This window comes from Gopherus evgoodei, chromosome 5 (genome assembly GCF_007399415.2).
Source record: "Gopherus evgoodei ecotype Sinaloan lineage chromosome 5, rGopEvg1_v1.p, whole genome shotgun sequence".
NCBI classification, from domain to species: Eukaryota; Metazoa; Chordata; order Testudines; family Testudinidae; genus Gopherus; species Gopherus evgoodei.
Window position 1 is genome coordinate 85,169,362 of NC_044326.1, and position 24,155 is coordinate 85,193,516.

At 38.5% G+C, this 24,155-nt stretch overlaps 1 protein-coding gene across 7 annotated transcripts in view; it reads left to right on the plus strand.

Moving 5' to 3' along the window:
* The window catches only part of LRBA (LPS responsive beige-like anchor protein), a 427,307-nt gene that overhangs the window by 143,707 nt on the left and 259,445 nt on the right, over positions 1-24,155 (plus strand). For 4 of the 7 annotated variants that reach the window (XM_030563560.1, XM_030563562.1, XM_030563563.1 and 1 more), the window contains exons 32-34: positions 7,864-7,942; positions 8,306-8,439; positions 12,046-12,107. In XM_030563560.1, the coding sequence (XP_030419420.1) occupies positions 7,864-7,942; positions 8,306-8,439; positions 12,046-12,107 (275 nt within the window). Of the gene's footprint in view, positions 1-7,863; positions 7,943-8,305; positions 8,440-12,045; positions 12,108-13,054; positions 13,477-24,155 lie in introns of those variants that run through there. The other 3 variants (XM_030563565.1, XM_030563566.1, XM_030563561.1) reach the window with 3 other exon arrangements.

A 24,155-nucleotide genomic window follows, 5' to 3' on the forward strand; every position in this document is an offset into this window, starting at 1 on the left:
GCGGCGGGGGGCCCTTCCGTTCTGGGACCTGCCGCTGATGTGCCTTGAAGACCCGCGGCGGGGGCCCCCCGCCAGCGAATTACCGTCGAAGCGGGACCCGCCGCCAAAGTGCAGCCCACTCTTCGGTGGTAATTCGGTGGCAAGGGGCCCCCGCCGCAGGTCTTCGGGGCACTTCGGCGGCGGGTCCCTGAATGGAAGAGCCCCCCACCGCCGAATTACCGCTGAAGACCGGGTTGCACTTCAGCGGCAGGTGTCGCTTCGGCAATAATGCGATGGCAGGGGGTTCTTTCGCCCCGGAGCGGAAGGACTCCCCTGCCAGCGAAGACCGGGAGCGGAAGAAGCTCCGGGGCTCGGCCCCACAAGAATTTTCTGGGCCCCCCGAGCGAGTGAAGGACCCCGCTCCAGGGGCCCCGAAAAACTCTCATGGGGGCCACTGCGGAGCCCGGGGCCTGGGGCAAATTACCCCTCTTGCCCCCCCCCCTTTCCGGGCGGCCCTGTACTTTTTTTTTTTTTGGTAGAAATGATTTTGGAATATATTGAATGCTGCTGTACTGTAAAATGTATAAGAAATCCAGACAATGAACAGTAATGATGTAACCTTGTACCAGTACAACCTTCAGAACGTCTGGAAGTGTTGGCAAAAACTGAGACTTCTAATCTAAATCGATATGCATAAAAAGAAACAAAGTAGGATTAAAAATCCAGACTTGTTTGGACTGGCAATCTAATTCATTAAAGGAAAAACCTAAGGGGTACGTGAAATCATGCCTAAAACTGATTAAAACATGACTATTGATCAGAAATTATTTTTAATAAAAATAAAGATTAAATGGGAACACTAGTTCCCACTGATGTAAAATATTTCAAGTCTAAGTAATTTGTGTTGTTTCTGTAAATTGCCTACACTTCAATTTTAAATACTCTTGTATGAGGGTTTTAAGCTTGTGGTATGAGAGGAAAAAAAGTGGCCAAAATGAGTAATAGTTATACTATTATTAAAAAAAAAAAAAAAAAGGACTGAAAACAAAATTGTGATATGACTTCAGAAGACAAACATCAATTTGCTTATCTCATGACTGCTACAAGAGATTATTTTGAACTCATGACTGCTACAAGAGATTTGAGTCTGGCACCCATTCCTTATAAAGCGGGTGGGCAAACTTTTTGGCCTGAGGGCCATATCTGGGTATAGAAATTGTATTACGGGCCATGAATGCTCATGAAATTGGGTTTGGGGTGTGGGAGGGGATGAAGACTGTGGCTGGGGGTGTGTGCGCTCCAGGGTGGGGCCAGAAATGAGAGTTCACGCAGCAGGAGGGGGCTCTGGGCTGGGGCAGTGGGGAGTGTGAGGGCTCCGGAGAGGGGTGCAGGCTCTGGAGTGGGACTGGGGATAAGGGATTTGGAGTGCAGGAGGGTACTCTGGGCTTAGACCGAGGGATTCAGAGGGTGGGAGGGGGATCAGGGCTGGGTTAGGGGGTTGGGGCACCGGGGGATGGAGGGTTCTGGCTGGGGGTGGTGGTGGGGCTGGGGATGGGGCTGGTGGTGGGGCTGGGGATGAGAGGTCTGGGGTGCAGAACGATGCTCTAGGCTGAGACCAGGAGGATCAGGGCTGGGGCATGTGGGGGTGGCTCAGGTGTGCAGGTTCTGGATGGTGTTTACCTCAAGCAGCTCCTGGAAGCAGCGGCATGTTCCCCTTCCGGCTCCTATGCATAGGGGCAGCCAGGCAGCTCTTCTGCGCGCTGCCCCATCTGTAGGTGCCACCCCTTCAGCTCCCATTGGCTACGGTTCCTGGCCCAATGGGAGTGGTGGGGGCGGTGCGTGGGGCTGGGATAGCATGCGGAGCAGAGCCCCCTGCCTGCCCCTATGCTTAGGAACTGGAGTGGGGACATGCTGCTGCTTCCGGGAACTGAGCGGGCCGGTCCCTGATCCTGCTTCCTGGCTGGAGCAACAGAGCGGGGCAAGCCCCAAACCCTGCATCCCAGCAGGAGCTCGAGGGCCGGATTCAAACGGCTGGTGGGCCAGATGCGGCTCGTGGGCCATAGTTTGCCCACCCTTGTTATAAAGTAATAGGGTAAGAAACCAGAAGGACTTACTGAAAACACTTCTGGAAGGAGGAAATGCTTGGAACAGTACTGGAGAGTCCTTGGGTGGGGAAGTGATAAAAAATTATAAGCTCCTTGATCTAGGTGGAGTTGAAGAATATGATCTAGGAAGCTGGTCATTAGCTGGTACAGCTCAGCGGTCACCAGCCTTTTTGTTTGGCGGGCGCCAGCCGAAAGACCGTGGCGGCAGTCGAGCATCCGCAAAAATGCCGCCAAATTTCGGCAGCATTTTGGGGAGAAACCTCTCGATGACACTGCTTGTTGGCGGCAAGCGGCATCATCAAGAGGCGTCGCTGCCAAATTATTGCGGCATTTTGGTGGATGCTTGACCGCTGGCCAGGATGCGGGTGCATTTAGATGCCACCGCAGGCACCGCGTTGGGGATCTCTGGTACAGCTAGTTGTTTTGTCATGGTAGGTGAGACTAGTCAAAGGCAGCAAAGCTATTTTTGTGTATTCTGATGGGATATTTGTGTGTTGTGTTTGGGGGGCACTTAGTCTTCCCTGTAAATGTTTTTTAGTTGTTATGTGCTGATGTAAATTTCACTGACTTTTTTGTTTTTTTTGGGGGGGGGGACACTAAAACTTGCATTTCCTGCCCTGTTTTCTGTGGATAATTCTGTCTTTATGGTACTGCACCCACAGTACTTATTACCAATTTTTCACGGTAGGGTATGCAGTGTTCAGACTTTTAGCTTCTTTTTAGTGCTATCCATTTCCATATTCTATTTTCAAGCATTATTTTTAAAAAGCGAGGATGCTGTATAGGTTAAAGAAATTTACATTGGCAAATGCTATTTATCTGAAGTGACAGTCACACATTTTCCCCTGCTATCATTCACTCATGCATGCAATTCTCCTCAAACTTTTCCACCCACAGCCCTGCCAGAGGCTTCCTTTGGGTCTTTTCCCCTCAATTGCATTCTCACCTTACTTTGCCTCTCAGTGTAGAAACAGTGGGGAAGAATAGGCATTCAGCACTATAGCTTCCAACCCTTAGTAGTAACATTTTCCACCCCAGGAAGCAACCATAGTGTGAAGGGGACAGGACCAGAGAAGGCACTGAGGTGTGGAGACTGGTGAAGAGACTAGGAGGGAAAGGGAGGAAAGATTGTAGTGACAAATGAGATGGTCTTGTGGCTAATGCACAAACCGGTAGTCTGGGCTTCAGGATTCCATTTCCAGGTATGAGAAAATAATTACATTGTGCCTCAGTTTGCCCATCTCTAAAATGGGAATAATGCTGACCTACGTGACTTGTAAGTGAAAGCACCTTAAGGTCTTAAGATGAAAGTATTGACTAAGGGCTTGTCTACACTTGTGGTACTGCAATGGTGCAGCTGCGCCACTGTAATGCTTTGTGAAGAGGTTATTTATGCCAACAGGAGAGCTGGATTTTCCACACCCCTAAGCGACATAGTTACACTGCCGTAAGCTCGTAGTATAGACCAGGGCTAAGTACTGGAAACAAATAGAACCAGAAACAGTTTTGCTCTCTTTACATTGACATCAGAGTAAAAATGACTCAAGGACTCACTCACACTTGGAGTGTGGCAGCTAAACTGAGGAGACGGTAGCTGAAGATTAATAACAGAGTTAATATTGTCAGTCTGTTTTACTTCATCTGTCGCTGACAGTTACTGTCATAGAAACATCCCCAGTAGAAAGTGTTTAAACATATTAATTGGGTCAAAAAACATTCTTAGAAGCAGTTCACATAAGAGTGCACCATTTTCATGAAATTTGTTTTGGCTTAGGATACAGAAGATATGTTTATGTAACAGATCCTTCTAGCTTGTAAAACCTTTCGTTATACAGTAGTTTCTTTGTATTCATAGGAAGTTTATTTTTTGAACTGGCTCATTAGTTTACTAGATAATCATTTAAAATGTTTCGTCTATTGGGCAAAATTAAGCAGATCTGTTCATTTAATTGTCGTCTTCCTATTTTCTACCCCTGTCCGGTATCTTACTAAATACTGTACAGCATGCAACGTGTATGTATTGCTTTTTGTGTATATACAATACTAGGATATAAGGAGTTTGGTGGAGAAGGCGTTTCTTCAATAACATTATTGTTGGAGACATTATTTGTTTAGACCCTTGGGGACCCTGAATAAACAATAAGCTTTCACCAGAAGGGTGTTAGACAGATGATCTGTTTGCATTTTCTTTTATGTTCTTGCAAATGTCTGTAAAACTGTCAGTTTGAAGGAGCCAGTTTATCAGTGAAAGGATAAGGAAGAGATAAGACAGTTTAATTCCACATGTTTGAAGTAGCTACTGAACTTACCCACATGTGTGCTGTAGATGAAATCATACTTCTGAAATGCTTCATTTTTGGCTAATTGCACAAAAAGCCATTTTTAAAAAAACTGAAAGCTCAATTTGCTTATAAAATTAATAAATTTATCCAAAAAACTTACATGACACAAGCATTTGGAAAAACCACTGTGCACATTCATTTACATCTCACGTAAATAGAAATCTGCTCTGACAAATCTAAGCTAGTTCTTATAATGAAACATGTCTGAATTTGGAGTGTGATCTCTTAAAGATGGAGGCGCTTAGGCCAGACATACCATTACATTGTTAAAATAGATTTTCAGTTTTTACAGTGGCCTGCCCTACACTATTTCTCAAGCATAAATTGCTTAGTGCTGTTTCCCCATTTTAGGCTGCATTTTAACTTCAATAATTCTAGTAATTTAAGAACATATGCAGTATATAGTACAGTTTCGCTATTCCATTTAGTCTGTCTCTATAGTGCACAATTAGTTTTAGTTACTACAGGGAAAAACAGCAGTTGTGTCATGAGTAATGGCCTTTCTGCATCCATCATCATTTATACTAATGCTAGTGCACAGCAGTATAAAATAGTGAAAGTTAATCAGAACCAAGGGTAACCTCGTGGTATTTTATTGCACCATTTCACTAACCTGAAAGATGATTCTTTGGGTTCTTCCGTGTTTTCTTCAGAGATTTTTTCATTGGAATGTCTCCTATCTCTTATGTTTTATAACATGCATCCCACCTTAGTATTAAATTATATAAGCCCTTAACTGGGTGCTGCTGTGATACTTGAAACTGTCACATCTTTGATAGTAAGGTTTTAATTTTACCATCTAAGTCATAATAGCACCTTGTATTTGTGGCAACCTTCTAACAATGACCTTATCATAGATTTTAAATAAATTCTGAGGGCTTGTCTGAAGGGAATACTGATACAAAATGCATTTTGTATGTCGAGAATACTTTCTGTGTGCATGAATCTTACATTTTGAATTCTTGTGTTCAGCCTGGCATCATAGAGCGGCAAGATTTGGGTATGCTATAGAGAAGGTGTATTCAGTCTTGGAGGTGTGAGTAGGAAGGGAGCACTTACAGACTGGTTGAAAGTTTGCTGCATAAGTACTTGGATGGCTATTGCTGGGCTCCAAGGGGAAATGCAAAGATGGGCTGCTTTTCTTGGAAAGGCAAAAAGTTAAGAGGTATTTTATTAAAAAAGGATATAATGAAAACTGATTAGGCTGTCTTTTTTAATCCTGCCACATATTCCAAGAACAGAGGTCATTCAATGAAAGAAAAAACAGTAAATATATAGTCTTTTACAGAGCATTTGAGTCAATCTGTGGAATTCAGTGTCACAAGAAGTTCATCACTGTCTGTGTGTTTTCTCTATACAGAAGGTTGTATCTAACAGTTGAATCTGTTAATTCTTACTACAACATCTGACTGATTTTTTGTACTTAATGTCACTTTTAATTTATTTTTGAATATTTAAAAGTAATAGTGTTCAAAGAAACTGGATTTAAAAAAAGATAATTATGTGGTTATGAACTATTGCTTATTCACAAAATAATTTAAGAAGTGTTTATGTTGAAAACGTGTTTCAGTAAAATCCAGCTAACATCCAAAAGCATTATACTTTTAAAAGTATTCTTAACAGCCCCTAGATTATAGTGGCTGGAAATGAGCAGTTAAGGGATCCAGCATTTTCTTGCTGTCATATAAACCTTCATCACTCACTTCCACATTGCCCAATTTGTGCTGCCCACCCAACTTTCACTCTGTCTTTAAAAATTTCCAAAATTATGCACAAAGGTGCAAATAATAAATTATACCGTAAATTACAGTTAAAGCTTACATTAATTTCAGCCATAAAATTTTGCTCACAAAAAAATAGAAGCCCATATTTGAAAATAAGGTTTTAAATTGGAACTTTATTTTTTAATCACATACTGGTGTTTGTCCTGGCCGTGTTTAAGAACAATTCCTTCAGACTTGTACTGTCAGTATCTGTGCTCACAGAGCCTGCTCTTTAGGATTTCCATTTTACATCTGAAGGCAGCATCAACATTGCTATGTTGAACCTGATGATATTGAACTATTGGGTATGTCTGCACTGCAGTTAAACACTTGTGGCTGGCTCATGTCAGCTGACTTGGGCTCATGGAGCTTGGGCTACAGAACTGTTTAATTTGGTGTAGAAGGACAGGCCTGCTCTGGAGCCTGGCCTCTGGGACACTCCGATGGTTTACACCACAGTTAAACAGCCCCATGAGCCTAAGTCAGCTGACATGGGACAGCTGCATGTGTTTAATTGCTGTGTAGGCATAGCCTTTGTGCTGAAATCTGATTTCGTCCCTTACAGTTTTTTTCAGTGTTGCTTTCAGAATGATCACTGTTGGCCCTCTGATTACCTTCCCTATCTTCCCTTTAGTGAACTGGACCTATTACTTACTTTTTGTGTTTTGTATTTTAAGAGGGTGAAGTTTTATTTTTTGCGTATAGCGTATAGGGCTGATAGTCCTGTCTATTATTAAGGTTGCTTGACACTTCCTTTTGTAAGACTCACATTCAGCTGCAATTGTCCAATTTGGGCTGAAATTTTCCATGCTGGGCATATGCATCAGGCAAATTTGTTGAGAAGCTACCAAAAGCAGGATGCTAGACTAAATATGGTAAATTATATCTGTTATATCTCCCATGTTTTTTAACTTTAAGGAAGGTGGCTTTAGTATTATATATTGAGTTGATAGAGAACTTTAAGGGGAAAAATTAGCGGGATTCTCAGTTCAAGGTGCTCAGAGAGGGTGGGAGAGCTCTTTAGCAATGAAAGAAAAAAGTATATGATATACTTAAAACTCACCTATTTGACTTTACATGAAGATTTATGTATATATGAAAATTAGGTAAGATACCAGGACTTAATGAAGTGGACCCTCTAAATAATACTTACCATTTTACTTTTTTCAAACTTTCACAAGCATTCATAGATTATAAGAGAAATGGTCATCTGGTTTTATCTCCTGTGTAACCTGGCCATAGGAACCCTCCAAATTAATTCATGTTTGAACTATAGAATTATTAAAGACTGATTGTTGAAACACACCTATGAAGTAGGAACGTACATTGGTGGTATTCCTTTTTTACAGACAAGAAAACAAAGGTGCAAAGAGGTAAAGTGATTTGCCCAAGAAGGGCCAGTTTTAGAGGAAGGCGAGCAGGGCAGACGTCATGGTTGTCAACTTCAGGGGTGTTTGTGCCCACCTTGCTGTGTCATTCTTCCCCACACCCCCTGCTGCTGCCACCTCCGCCTCCATAAAATGCCTAGGGCCAGCCCTGGCTCCAAGGTCACACATATTTGCAAGTAATTGGTATGGTAGGGTCGAAACTTGAGTGTTTTACTTCTTTTCCTATGGTCCGTCCTTCTTGCCCATGCTTCCCATCTGACGAGTTCTCTCTAACTTTCCTTCGTAGGCAGTGGATCATCTAATTCAAAATTGCCACCTGTGCCTTCAGTTTCCTCTGTGCCAGAGGTTTCTGCTTCAAATATGAGGTAACTACTTTAATTGAATGTTTGGATAATGTTGCTGCTTCTTATTTTTTTGATGATGTAATTTCTTGGCATGTTCCTATGAACTATTTACTAAGACATGGTTAATAATTTAAGGCCTGATTCAGTGAACTTGAGAACTGTTGAACTGGGTAATCTTTCCATTGATTTCAATGGATGCTGTATCATGTCCTTAAACAGACTATATTAAAATGTAATTTTGTGAAAAGGCATTGGTTGGGAGCTGATTCCTGTTAATAAATTTTGTATAATGCAAATGATATCATGTCAAAAATAATTTCTCTTCCTATGGAAATTTAACTTCTTTCCTTGTTCTCTCATTAATCTTACACATCTTCTAATCAGCATTACAGAGAGGCTTGAACATGCTTTGGAAAAGGCTGCCCCTCTTCTGAGAGAGATTTTTGTGGATTTTGCTCCCTTTCTTTCTCGCACTCTTTTGGGTAGCCATGGGCAGGAGCTGCTGATAGAAGGTACAAGTAAGTTTCCATTTTTAATTTTTTTTTTGCCGAACATGAAGGCACTAAAGAAAACTCAACACAAACTAATTTAAACTGTTAAAATAACCTAGTTTTACAAACTAAACCTCTTCACAATTCAAAACTTAATTTGGAACTGTAGCTACATGTAGTTTTTGTCTATTTATATGTTAGGTTTTATTTTATTTGTATTTCAGCTCAGTGGAAATATTGAAGCAATATGCAAACTCCTATAGGGCCTGTCTGCTCTGAAATGCTCCCCCTGCTGAGTTAGTGTGGTGGAGCATGTACTCCCTGCCTCAGTTTTCCTTCTCAGGAAGCCAGTGTCTTCACTTCAGGCATTCTTGATGCTTAACTCAATAATACCCTCTTTGATGCTGGTTTATTATAAAACCTCATACAAAAGGGTCCATAACAAAAAAAGTCCCAAATACTCACGTTATCTCTGGCTTTCAGAGAAGTCTATTCTTTGAACTTGATTCCCATTCCCATTCCCCCCAGGGTTATCTGTGAATCTGTCTCTTCTCCTTTTGGCAGGAGCCAGCTCTTCTAGTGGAGCTGGGTTGCAACTCAGCCCACTGTAGGGCCTTAACTAACTTATTGCTCAGTTGGCTCCACTTAGTCCTTAGAGGGTTTGGCAGGCTTCTCCTTCCATTGTCTATCCTGCCACGAGGGATGATGTAGCATTTATGCTAGTCTGCTTCTTCCAGCTCATCCCCAGTTCGTTTGGTGTGAGGGAAGCCTTGCCTTGTCGTCTTTGCACAGGTGCTCTCACATTGCCACTTACTCTTCCTGCCCTCCATATTCCCCTGGAAATCACAAAAAGTTTTTCCCCTCCAGCCCATCATGTTCTCCTGCACTGCATGCTCACTTGCTTTTCACAGTGCCCCTCTCATCAAGGATCTACAACCTATCCTGAAGGGCGATCCATCACTCTCTCAGATCTTGGGAGACAGGCCAGTCCTTGCTTACAGACAGCCCCCAAACCTGAAGCAAATACTCACCAGCAACCACACAACAAAAACACTGACCTAGGGAACCTATCCTTGCAACAAAGCCCATTGCCAACTCTGTCCATATATCTGTTCAGGGGACACCATCATAGGACCTAATCACATCAGCCACACTATCAGAGGGTCGTTCACCTGCACATCTACCAATGTGATATATGCCATCATGTGCTAGCAATGCCCCTCTGCCATGTACATTGGCCAGACCGGACAGTGTCTATGTAAATGAATAAATGAACACAAATCAGACATCAAGAATTATAACATGAGTCATTACACAAAGTAAAACTATTTCTCTATGTTAATTCCCCCCGCCCGTACGGTTCCTCACACCTTCTTGTCAACTGCTGGAAATGGGCCATTTTGGTTACCACTACAAAAAGTTATTTTTCTCTCCTGCTGGTAATAGCTCATTTGTCAGTCTCTAAGGTGCCACAAATACTCCTGTTCTTTTTGCGGATACAGACTAACACGGCTGCTACTCTAAAACCTGACAAGATAGGGTTTGCTGTCTTCAGGATTGTCTTGACTTCACAACTGTTAGGAATAATGAGAGGGATAGCAATTGTGATGAATCTGCTGTGGCTCTCTTCTTTCTGGAGAGAGAGGGTCTGTTGGAAGTTAGATAAGAAGGAATGGGTCTCAGAGAGCAGCTTGAGGCCTCAGTTGTATTGGGAACACTAGATACCTGTAGTCATTTTGAAAGAAGGCACTTTTTGAGCTTCTTCAAATATTTTGAGCTTGGTTCTGGTGATAAACTTTTAGTTCTGAAGTATAACACCAAAAAAAAGATCCTTAATCTCAAATATCTTCTTAAGAACTACCTGTTGTACCAGATCTAGATAATTTGCCCCTACCAGATTTTGTTGTATATGTGTATATAGACAGACAGATCTGACTACCACAAATTAATTACAAACATTTCCTATTGAGTCTTATTACACAAAACAGAGCTATAGGTTGAACCTCTCTAGTCCAGTACACTCTGGTCCGGCAACATCTGTGGTCCGGCATGATTTTATTTTGTTTTTTATGCTTTATCTACTTATTTTCCTGTGTAATACGGTAAAATTGTGTAACACTTTAAGAAGAGAGCTGGTAAGCCTTGGTTAAGCAGCGTTGCAAGCGTTGTTTCATTTATTCTCCTCGGCGAGATAAAAAATAAAGTGACCTGCTCACTACATATTGACCTCCTGTGGTTCAGCAAATTCTCTGGTTTGGCACTGGTCAGGTCTCGAGGGTGCCAGACTAGAGAGGTTCAACCTTTACTAAATAGTCTTTGTCCTTCACATTTTCCAACACTGAAATTTCGTACTGAAAAACCATCTACAAGTGGAGAAATGTATGCCTTATTTTCAGCCCAGTTCAGAATGCACCCTTAACTATGAGGTTGCAACCAATGCCTCCATAATACCCAAAAGCATAAGAGAACATTCTCTACAATAGATGAAAATAAAAGTTGAGAGAGATGTTGAGAGCCCTGTTGAATTTATAGTTACATATTGTATAAACATAACTTTGCATACCTATTTCTGCTCTTAGATGTGTAACCATGGAAAATTGCTTGAACATTCACAATGAATGTATCTTCTCTGAAACTGTGCAGAACCAGATTCTGCTTTTGGATATATATGTCTCTCTCACTTTAGCACTTGACTCTCAAACAAAATTTGTATCATCACAGTCAGAACAACAACAAGGAAGCAAAAATTATTCTTAAAACTTTTATTCAGACTGGCAATGGGCTTTTTGTGTACACAAGTGGATAAAAGATGTTCTCCTTTCGAAGTAGTCTGAAAGATTTCAAGTCCGTGGGTTTTTCTTTTATGTATTTCAGATATTTAATCACCAGGGGATTACAAGAAAAACAATCATAGCATGTGCATTGTTTACACAAAAATAAATACAGAAAAACACAACTTTTATGCCTTAAAAGCAGTTTTGATATTCTATAGACAAACCAAAATGAAATGTGAATTGTAAATAATAATCAAATTAGTTTATAAACAATATATATATATAAAATAGGTAACTGCTTGCACTTCTGCTAAGGTTTAGTGTGGGGTCACGGGTCAAAGTACTAATAAGAGTGTTTGGGATGTCTGCTGCCATGAAACAAAATGGAAACTTGATTGATAGCTAGGGGATTGAAGGGAGAGAGTGCAATGTAGAAAGCAAAGGTCATAGAGCCATTTCCCCTCTCTGCATAGATAGTGACCAATCCTCTCCAAAATAGCAAAGCGTAGATATTATGGATCAATATAGCATGTGCTATGCACACTCATTCTAGTATTTTGAAACACAGATATTTATACAGTTGCAGTTAAATAAATCTGAGGTAGCATTTTATAGCATAAGATAATTTTTCAAAACAGTAATTGAATTATGATCACCCATTTAAGCATATGAATTATAAGATAATATAGCTTGGAGCTAATATACATTTAAATGTAAGTGTAAAAATTCAGCTTTAATTGATTACTAAGATGCTGTTACTTTTATATATTAAAACAAATGTACTAGATTTTAATAAGTTTAATACCCAATACCAGATAAATACAAACCTAAGTATAATTAAATCTTTTTCCTTTTGTAGGTCTGGTCTGCATGAAATCTAGTAGTTCAGTGGTGGAGTTGGTCATGTTACTTTGTTCTCAGGTGAGTTTTAATTGATAGTAGTATTAATACTGAAGAAAAGTTGTGTGGCTGCAATTGCTGCCTTTGATAAATAGCTGAAGTTATGGTAAACATGCTTACAGTTAGAATATATTTTTAACTGTAGTCTAGAAGGACTACATTTTAGACACTTAAATTGCAAATGGATTATGACATTATACTAATTGTGCAGTCTCAGGTGAGTGAAGACACTGAGGTTTTTGTGTCCCATTAAAAATGTCTAGCATTTACATAAGCTCAGTCTTAAAGTCTAATTCCTTGCTCTGTTTTCAGAAGAGAAAATAAAATATTAAGATTAGGGAAACAGATTGATTTCTGCACCTTGTATAGTGGCACTTGAAATCCTCTGGGATGAGTGAGCATTTTTCTTTTGTGAAGAGTTTATGAAATGAGTGATGCATACTTTTGAAAACCTTGTTACTGTTAATTGTTTTTGGCATGTACTTTGAATCTGAGAGGGAAAAAAATGTGAAAGTGGCTGTGATGGTCAACATGTCAAGATGTTCTACATTCTTGAAGACAAAATCACCTTAGATGCTCTAAAAATCTTATTATTGCCCTAGCTCTTTGGTTAGTTTTGATAAGAATCTGGATAACCTTCTTCCAATTGTGGTTAAAGAATTATATGCACTTCATCAGATGGATGTACTTTTGGTGTCCTCTTGCTTTCTCAGTTGTAATTAAATAGAAGAATGTTTTTATTGAACTTTTTATTTTTTGGTGCTTTAAAAATGATACCTGGTAGTAAATTCCCCTACTTAAAACTTTAAAATAGCCTTTTTTAATGGGAAGGGTATTGGTCTAGAGGTCAAGGGTTCTGACCTATTTAAAAACCTTTGACCTTCATTTACAACCCTTATGGTTTACTTGCCTGACGAATAAGGATAATGCAAAATTAATGTTTCTTCACATCGATTTATTCGTTTTAGTGCCTATATTGCCAAATTTATTCAGACTGTGCTGATGGACATTTCATGAATACAAATGGAAGAATCATAGAAGGTGTGAAAAATCAATAGTCTTCATTGTCAATAAAGTGCAATAAGAACAATTACTTCTGGAGATTACACCTAATGGATTTTACAATGAACTACTGAAGAGTAGTTATGTTTCTAGTGGGCTTATTATTCATGGATGTAATCAGAATTTTGTTTACATAATTTCCCCATCTTCTGCAGAAAATATCAAGGGAGTATATTTGTTTTTTGAAAGTTTTACTTAATATCTTTTATGGAACTATGGGAACTTGGAAATAATTGCTTATCATAAATGTTGCTGTTATTTTCTGAAAGTATACCTAGCCAGTCTACATTCTTAGAATACAAATTTACCATTGATTATTTAAAAACTGAAATAGATGTTACTTGGAAACCTACATAAAACTTGTTATACTCTTGTATTTTTCTTTTAGAAAACTAGTGATTTGAGATGCTAAAAACATTTCTTTTTAAGATGATCTGATTAGCCTGTTATGTTGTAATTGCTGTTTATTTTTTTTGGTAAGGTAATCTCTTAATTTTTTAAAATCTCTTTATTTTTTATTTTTTGAAAATTGCAAAGAACAATAGTGTCTTTTGTACAGTATGTCACATACTTGGTTGTTGGAAGTGGAAAGCATAAGAAATAAATGACCCACTCTAATGCACCTATTTGTCATACATGTCACAGTACTATTTAATGCTAATCTAATCAAATAGAGGATATGGTGATTGCTTAGTAATGTTAGTAGCGAAGGATGAGCTTGTTTTGAGTAAGAGTTGAAATAAACCAATAAGGTCACTCTTAACTCTTAAAAGTTACATAGCAGTTGTAATATTTGGCAGAATATGAAAAATGATGGGAGAAATGAAGCCAAAATTAGCTCCAGATGTGTACAGATTGTTCTGGGGGTGATAATTACATTTTTCACTTTGAATTTTCCTAATTCAAAGAGGTCAGCATGGCAATCACAAAAGTGATTTATTTTGTTAAAAAGTGAACTGTCTTTTGCTGCATGAAAGTATGAGAGATATGAAATTGAATTTCAACTAGACATTTTACAGATACCGGGAGGAGATGGGGTTGAGTTTGATTGATATATATTTATATATATTTTGGCCCAAGATGGGGTGGGAAGTGAAGTGGTATCCTCTTGCTAAAATTATAATTAATTTTTAAGAGGAGATGGAGAGGATGGAGTGCCAAAGATCGAAAGATCAGGTCAAAAACTAGTTTTTAATCACATAAATAATTCAGCAGTTACAAATTAAGCATGTACAATTTTGATTTAAAACTTCAAAAATTTGTCAGACATTTTATGAAAGTGGAGGGCTGTTCTGATTAATATCATCAGTATTTTGTACCTAATTTCTTTCCCAATATTTGCCCTATTAAAGTATTATGCCAATACCAATTATATACAATACCTTAAACAAATAAACAAAACTTTAGTGTATAAGACTGGGACATTACTACTTTTCCAAGAAGCAAACAATACAGTGATAAAATCATATGTCATTGCAGCAAGAAAGGTTTGAGATTTTATTATTATTTATCCAGGAAAATGGAGAGAATCAATCATTTTCCTAGGTAAAGTAATTTTTAAGAGCAACTACAACTGTCTGAAAAGAAATCTTTTATGCAGTTATTTCGGCTACTTTTTGTTCAAGTTTTTCAAGTCGGCTATTTAGACATCCTCCTTGCTTCTAAGTGTAAAAATGTTGTCGTTTTGTTATCATCCTTATTTAAATGTACTCATCTTCCTTGGTTTATGAAATATTAAATAATTCAATGTAGTACACTACCCAAACTTCTTATTTAATACCAAATTGATTTACCAGAGTAAGGCTTATTCTCCATACAATCATCAAAAAGTAGTTTTTTGACTGACATACTAAATTTGAGACTTTGTGTGAGTCTACTTACATTTATATAAATCTATCAAGAGAAAAAGGACTCCTTCATTTAATATTACTGCAAAGTGTTTCTGCTTATTTGACATTAATATCATTTTTGAAAGAATCGACGTTACATTCAAGGCCACTTTATAAAAGCATTGCGTTGCTCGTCCTAATTCAGTCTGACATACATTCCAATAACACTACCTCCCTTCTAGGGTTTAAAGCCAAATTTATGGCTAAGCACTGTGAAGTGCATCATTTAAAAATGGTTTCAACCCAAAACATCTAATAAATAAATAATGTGTATGGCTACTCAGTAGTAGACTTTCCAGACTAGAAATCATTCCATCGGATACTCAACAGTCCACTATCGGAGAGGGCTGTCAGATAAATCTTATAGTAGCTGCATTCATGTCCTGTAAATCACATGTTATTGTCTGAGCCTTCTGCCAGGTCATCTATTCTTTTCCCATTTATCAGAAATGCATAGAGTACGCTGAAACTAGAAGCACCGTGTAGTCTGGCCCGCCATCCTGTCTGAGTAATTAAACCAGCAAAAAGAGTGAAGTCCTAAGATAGTCTGATATTCCTTTTAAATGGATGACATCAGAATGTATTAGGTGCCTGTGTATGCTATTTTGGGACAAAGTTTCTTCATGTTAAAGGTCTGACAATCTTCATTGGAAAACATTTTCTCCTAAAATTGCTCTGAATGTATCACTAAACCCTTGAAGGGGTCCACATGAATGTGTATGTATATATACACAAGTAAATATGCCACTATGTGCCACAACTCTTTTGTCAGATCCAGTAATTGAGTTACTTCCTTGAAATAACTATACTGATCTGGAAAAACTCCAGTCTTTAATAAAGCTATCTAAAATATTTGTCCTTTTGTCTCTGTATGTTTATAAGCTTTCTTCTTAGCTACTGTAGCAATGGGGTGAGAAGTATACAGTAATCTGGTGTAAAGCAGAAAATTAGGTAGAATATATACTCTTAATTTTCTGATGCCTCTAAAATGGTAGATTGTTAATATTTGCAATATTTAAAAAATCTAGAAGTATTATTTTTGCAGCAAATCAACCAAATTGTCACAGGATATAAACAAGAAAAGTAATTAGCCTTTGTTTGACAGGTTCATCGCTGACTTAAAAGCTTTGTTGTAGTGGATCTAATTTCCTTTGACTTGATAAAGAATTAGTCTTTTCTGACAGACTCAAATACTGTGTGCGGGTATTGCATCACTTACCAGAACTGGCCAAAAAGACTACACAAAGCTCCTTCAAATGACGGCAACTCCCATTTAGAAAGAAGACAAAAGCTATAGTATGGTTCATTGTTAATGGTTAAATTCTCTAGGTGCTTACTTGTTCCTCTTCCCTCTTGTAACTCTAATAGTAAAGGACACATTCTTGAGGTATTTTTAAAATAAGACCAATATTTTAAAACATTAACTCTATCTTGGTATTTTTTTTTCAGAAAATTAACATAGTTTTCCTTTGCCTCAATATAACCACATATCTATAGCCATTAGATTTTTAGTAAAACATGGATAAAATGCATGTTTCATATGGTAGGTGGGAGAGGGGAATTAACATATCGCATGATTCTTCCAGTTGTCTTGTGTGTAAGCAAGAGCTTTGCCCATGTGGACCATCTTTCAGAATAGGGGCCATAGCTGAGAAGGAAAATGCACTAAATGTCACACACTTTTGACTTACGATACGTTTTTAATTTGGTGGTAGTGAGTGAGTGCAGATAGAGCACATATGTTAATGTACATTATAAATGGAGCAAACCAAAAATAAAATAGAAACCTTAGAAGCATTTAAAGCAGCAACTATTTATATTCAAAAAGTGAACCTTACTAACTATGGAGGTTAGAATCCAGGTGTCCATGATCATGTATCAGAGGGGTAGCCATGTTAGTCTGGATCTATAAAAAGCAACAGAGTCTCCTGTGGCACCTTTAAGATGAACAGATGTATTGGAGCATAAGCTTTCGTGGGTGAATACTCACTTTGTGCATTTGACGAAGTGGGTATTCAACCATGAAAGCTTATGCTCCAATACATCTGTTCGTCTTTAAGGTACCACAGGACTCTGTTGCTTTTTCCATGATCATGTTATCTTACCATATAATTAAATTCCTGTAATCAGGTAAGGTCGCTTAAGAGGGAAACCTTCGAAAGCAAGGCAGTGTCTTTCTTTAACTTAACCCATACATCATTTAATCACCACTTTCAGTGACAGACTCCACTGCCCTATAAATAAGTCTCTCACATCTCCAACATGTACAATAACACAATAACACCACCATATTCCTTAGTATCTATACTCCAGATATTCCTTAATATCTCTAATTATGCACCAGTGAGCAGTGTGATGTGGTGTTTTCCCATGGGGAGTTATGTGGTCAGAGTTAGTTTTGCATTATTATTTGACATAACGCCCCTTCCCCTACAAACTGGAAATTACGTGATCCTAAAGTCTTGTTGCATTTTCATCTTTTTCTGGATATCCTGTGTCCCAGGCCTTTTCTTTCAGAGGTAAATTTTGCAACAGTGATCCATTTTGCACTTTGATTTCTACAGTGTCCTTTTACACTGGAGAAATCCTCAAATTACTTTGAAACATCAGCTGGTGCAGAATGTGGCTACTTGCTGGTGGTTGAATGGTGTTTCTTGCAGACAACACACATGCTTGGTGATCTGCACTCATTTCTAATTTACTGTCAAGTGAAATGGAATGTGATGACTAACTATAAAGTTTTAGTTGAATTGGGTCTAGGTTATCTCAAAAGCCATTTTTTCATGTTCCGTTAGCAGTTAAGATCACCAGGAGTGCCCAACCTAGCAGCTCTCTGGGTTAGATATTAAAGGATTAGATGCACAGCAATGTCAGTGTTGGTCTTGTGGGGTGGTTTTGGATGTTGCTCCAATTTGTTTATTTAATTGATGTTAGATGGGCACATTTTAATCAAGATATTTTCCATGTAATTCCTTTGTGTCTGAATATTCAAAAAATTCTAAATGAGTTTGAAAATGAACATCACGGTGCACAAGTCTTGATGTTGAGGACAGATTTTGTAGGATCTTTGCTGTGAAATAGGCGGAAAGTTATTTCAATGCATATCCTAATTATCCTTTAAAACTATTACTTTTGAAACTATACAAAAACAAGCTATTATTTTTGTTGAAGGTTGCAGTCTGAAAAGTGTAATCTTGTCAATAATTAACATTTCAAATATCAAAGCTCCTTATATAGTAACTCCTCACTTAATGTTTTAGTTATATTCCTGAAAAATGCAACTTTAAGTGAAATGATGTTAAACGAATCCAATTTTCTCATAAGATTTAATGTAAATGTGGGGGGTTAGGTTCCAAGAAAATTGTTTTGGGACAGACATAAGGCATTATATGCTGTACAGTACTGTACTGTGGTTGGGAAGTGCACCTGGCTTACCCCACACAGACATAGCCCGCTGCAGGCAAGGATGGTAGGAAGCACCTTTGTAGCGGCAGCTTTCCCGGAGAAGAACAGGCGTTGACCTTGCTGAGAATGCTCCAGGCCCACCTCTTCCTGTCTCCTTTTCCCTCCAGGCCCACCTCTTCCCACCCCTACTTCACCTCCTCTCTTGAGCACGCTGCATCCTCGCTCCTCCCCCCCCCATCCCTAAGTGCTGCCAGACAGCTGTTTGGCGGCATGTAGGACTTTCTGGGGGGGAGGGGGAGGAACAGAGAAGCAGCACTTCCTCGCTGCTCTCCCTTCCTCCCAGTGCTTTGCACTTACGACTTTCTGGGAAGGAGAGGAGTGGAGATGCAGTGCTTCCTCACTCTTCCCCCTCCCTCCCAGAAAGTCCTAAGCACTGCAAAAGGGAGGAGGCGGAGAAGAGGAACCATTTAAATTGTGGTGATCATCTGCCAATAGAAGCTTTGCTTTCATCAGATATACCTGTTTTGTAGCAGAAAAAGGAGAATTTCTCTAATTGCTTTGTTAATAAAATGGACAGAAGAAACACAGCTTTATTGGACAAAAGGGAGGAAAGTGAGAGAATTTAAGGGACAAATCAGAAGAAAAGTGTATCCCTCAAGTATCTATCTGAATTCTGTCAGAACAAGAAGTGGTATTGGAGAACTTGTGCTTACAGATGTTTCCTACACTGTTCACTTTCTTTTTAGATTATACATATTGAGGCTTCAAGATTTTGTGTCATACCATGACATTATATTAAGATAGGCAAAAAAGTACTTTACATGACTTACAAATTTCCTAGGGTCCTGTATTATCTGTGTATAGTTTTGTACTCTTGTAGAGGTTATTTTAGAAATTGCTTATGAGCTAGCTGTTTGTGTAGCTGAGGGAAGAAGGCAACTCACTTGATTCAACTATGTCAGTTGCCCAGTGTCTGTCTGACAGTGGAGCTTGGTTAACAGCTGTCTGAAGCTCTGTTCTGAGAAGACTGAAAACCACTAGAAGCTCTCTGAGTTGTTTCCCATACCTCGGTCTTGGATTGTGGCTTCCATTTGGAATATCTTCTACCAGATGCTCTGTTAGCCTTAGCCATGGAGCTTGTGTTGGCATAACTGTGCCTGCATAGCCCCCTAGTGTAGACGCAAACTACACTGACAAAAGGAGATTTTCTGTTGGTATAGGAAGAGCACCTACCTGAATGACATACTGAATATATACTCAGGATTTTATCAGCATGGCTATGTCTGTCTGTCTTTTTTTTTTCCACACCTCTAACTGATGTCCCTAAACTGATATAATTTTTATGTGTAAACCAGGCCTGAGTTTATTTTCTTTTCTGTGACAAAGATGAGATGTAGACCTTGCTATAGCAAGTCAATCATCTGTCATTAGAGCAGGGAGAATTACTGGGGGTTTTGGTTTGTTTGCTGACAGCTTAAAAAAGTTGGGGGGGAAAAGAAAATAAAATTGGTTTGGGTCAGACTGAATCCAAACTTTTTTGCAATTGTCAAATCAAAAATGTAGAGAAGTTGATTGTAGGTCATATGTAGTATTTTGTTTCCAGGCATTTTTAAAGGGCTAGAATCATAAAGTGGGGAGGGGGCTGAGGTAGTGGCATGTCACGTGCCCCACCCCCAGAACCTTTAGAGCACCTGGCCAGAGACCTAGCTTCAAATCCTCCAGTTCCACAGTGGGAGAGTCTAATCTGGGTCTCTCACATCCCAGCTGAATACCCAAACCACTGAGCTAAAGATTATAAAGGGGACAAGATGCTGCCAGCCATTCTGTGAATGGTGCATACATCTGCTTGTGAATGTAGGCCAAAAATTTTATGGGGACTGAAATTATTTGTCAAATTCTTCTCAAATTTACAAATTCATGTCAACCAAAATTGCGTTTTTTCAGTGAATAAACTATTTGAAAAATTACACCCATTTCTGTCACCTCAAAACTACATTACTGTAATGCATTCTAAGATCACTTGGAAACCAAAGCTAGTGTAAAATGTATTTTGCCTGCTTTTTGGATGGAGTTTCACTTCTGAATTGGTTTTTCTGGTTCTCTCAATGTTTTGGCCCAGTTATCTGAAAAACCACCTTTCTCATGGTGCAGTACTTCTGCAGTTGGTTTCAGTGGAGATTCTTGAAATAGAGTTGCCCTTCCCAGTTTAAATGAAGGGGTTTCTGTCAGGGCATTTTCCATGGAGGGCCCTCAGCTGTAGAACAGTCAGGTGCGCTCTCACTTTGCTCTGACCAGAGCCAGGATCTGTTCACTTTCTAGTCAATCTTTATTTTTTTCAGGCACTTGCGGAGTGGGTGGTTAGAGGAAAATATGGAGTTGTTCACTATCGGTGTGGCCATCAAAGAATGCACTTAAAACACTGTAGTTTTTCAACATTTTAGCTTTATTATTCAACTCTGTTTAGTGTATAAAGGTGTATAGGCACCTAATATAAATGGACATAACTTGTAGCACATGGATTGGATGTGCAGTCACCTTTTCAGAAGAAATGTAGCAAACACAGTTTTGACTTTCTATTTAGAGCCCATGGCATTTTGGTCAGAAATAAATGAAGGCATATAGTTTAACCCTTGCTATTACAATGCTTGTGGATATAGGTTAAAATGTGTGGAGCTTGATTGGCCAATACTTCATGAATAGTAATTGCTTAGTTCTTGACCTAGTGATGCATTGAGTTTGTGGCATAACATTATGCCTGGTACTGACCGCTGCGGTGAAAATTGAATGAATGTTTTCATTCTACCATTCCGTTTATAGTTGATTATATCTTTCCATAACTTTTTATCTGTGGGGTGAAATTTTCCAGGCTTACTCTCAGCCCAGATGGGGAATATATACAAATGAAAGTTTAAGATGAACAAAAAATGAAATGAAGGAATATGAATATGAAAATGAAGGGAAAATATTGTAAAATTTTTCATACTTTTGTTGCTTAAATGACTTGGGTAGAAAGTTTAAATTTGACAAGGAAATAGTCCTCAGTGAGGAGAGAACTGGCTTACTAATGAAAACTTGTTGAAATTTGACACAGTTCTGACATACCAAAAATCACGCTGTGCATTTTGCATTGAGGTGGTGGCTGGGTGATTGTGCTCAGCTAAGGAAGGCCACTCTGGTTACAGTTACAAACTGAAAAAATAGAGGAGATGCGCAGGGAAAGAGGCAGAGTTCGGTGCTTTGTTTGCCATTTCTTTTAAAGGTAAAAGCCATACAGCTTCTAATATTAACAGTAAAGAGCCTCTTTCATGTGGGCTACCTAAAATATGCAGGGGAGGGGACTCAGTCATGATGTTTTGATAAGGTGAGTGGTGGGATAGGGCATTTCAGATTTTAAGCAAATTGTTCCACAATGGAATTATTTTCATCATTCAGTAACTTATGAAACTACTCTTAAAAATTCTGTTAGAATGCCATGTTAGTGAAAAATCTACCATAAGTTACATTTAAGCATTCAGTCTTAATGCAATATACTAGCATATGCATTTCTCCAACTATAGCCAGGTATGTGTATTTAACATATCTATTAGTGTCATATATATGAAGTGTACTTACTAAACCATTCTTATGCAGCATGGGACACAATGACTATGATGGTAATGAGGAAAACTTGCTGGCACACACAGGTCACCATAGTTAATTTTGTGGTCTGCTTACATGAATTGTACATTAGGAAAAATACTGGATGAAAAGTAATTAACGACACAGTTTTTAAAAAAAAAAACCTATTACAAGGAGATACGTTTTTACATATAACTGTATTTTATTTTTTCAGGTCATACATGATTATGTACTTAAATTGTATCAAAAATGGATAAAATGAAGATACATTTGTAACTGTAGCAAATGCAATTTTAACCAGCATGCACAGTAATACCAGAAGTGCTCCATTTTTGTTTTGGAATTAGTTTTATATTTGGAGCTTTGTTTCTGCAAAAGAGACTATATGCTTTAAGAATTGAATAGTGCTTTTGAAATATGGATTATATGCTTAGAATGTCTCAAGTACAGTACCAAAAAAAAAATCCCCTGCTTGAAATAATTTGTCACAGAAATTAGAGATGGATGAGACTTTTATGAGGTCATATTACCAAAGCACACTTGTTCCCTACAGTACATTTTCAAGTGAACATAGTGATTATGATTTGAGTTTTTGTTCAGTTATGATTCTAATTAAATACAGTTCTCTTATTTCAGTTTTAGGTTCTCTAGGTATGATATGCTCATTTAAGAGAGAAGAAAGTTGTTATTTAGTGAAAATCACATGCATAGAGTCAGAAAAAGCTTGTTTAGGTTTTCTTACCTTAAAATGTCTATTCAACTTGAAATTATAGCCCATAAAACGTAAAATTGTGCTGCCCTGTACGTATATGATTCATGAATCAATATATTTTTATATGTTTAAGGAGGAGAATAGACTCTCATATAAATGAGAAGCTTGGGGAAAAACTGCTTAATTTGAAATGAAAGTACATTGCTGCACATGTTCAGAACAGGAGGATCATAATTTAGCTATAGAAGCAAGACTTCTCTGAAGTAAAAGGCATCCTGTTGCTTCACCAGCTCACTAGGACTTAAAAAAACACCACCATTTAAGGTGAATTTTGTGCAGTGAGAGCACACCCTGTGGCTTGGCAGTCTAGTCAGAAGGATGATATCATGCTGGCTTTCTAACTAAACTTTGAACAATATTCTCATGGGTGGTAAATGTAAAACAAAGTAATATCAACTGGCACTTAATTCTGTGAGCTCCCTGCTGATTGGGCTATGCAGTGAAATGGAACTCTTCCTGAGAGGAAGTCAGCCTATAAGTGTGGAGACCTCTGAAAATAAAGTGTGCTTTAATTTGACACCCTGCTGTTTTACAGCTAGTCTGTTAAATTTGAGACTATGGAGAGAGAGGCTAGTGAAGGGACAAGTCCAAGATTATGAAAGGTCCAGAGTATAGAAATACTTGTCTCTGGTTTTACACTGATTAAAAGAGCTATTTTGCTTACATGTTATCTGACCACATTCATTCTTGATGTTTTCAATACAGTTGTTAAAAAAAAAATAAAAAAAATTCAAGATTGACTGGAAAATGGTCTCCAACCTGAATGTTATGCTAGAGGAAGCACTGATCTAGTGGTTAAACCAGACTTGCTGTTTAACCCTTGGTCATGTCACTCAAACCTTCTGTGTGTCAGTTTTCATATCTGTGAAACAGGGATAACATCTAACTCACTCAAGGAATGTTTGTGAGGTTAATTAATCTTCATAAAATGCTCTGAGACCCTTCATGAAAGCAGCATAATCTTATAATTCACACATGGTGTTGCCACAAGTGGGAAACTGGGGTGCATCTCTGTCACATATTAGATCCCCACTGTTCATAAAAATGATGCAAAATTAGGGAGGAGGAAATCAGTTTTACTTCTTCCAGAGCCCTTTGTTTTTATGTAGGGAATTGCTTATATTTATCTCCTCATATGTAAGGGAAATTTTTGTTTTCTTAAACTCTGTACCAGATAAGTCTAAGAGAGACTTGCTTGCTAGTGCAGCCCAGAGTGATTATTTATCATGTTTACTGTGGCAGTGTGTAGAGGCTAACCAAGAATGGGTCTCTATTGTGCTAGGCACTGTACAAACATGGAATAAGAGACTGTTGTTGTATGGA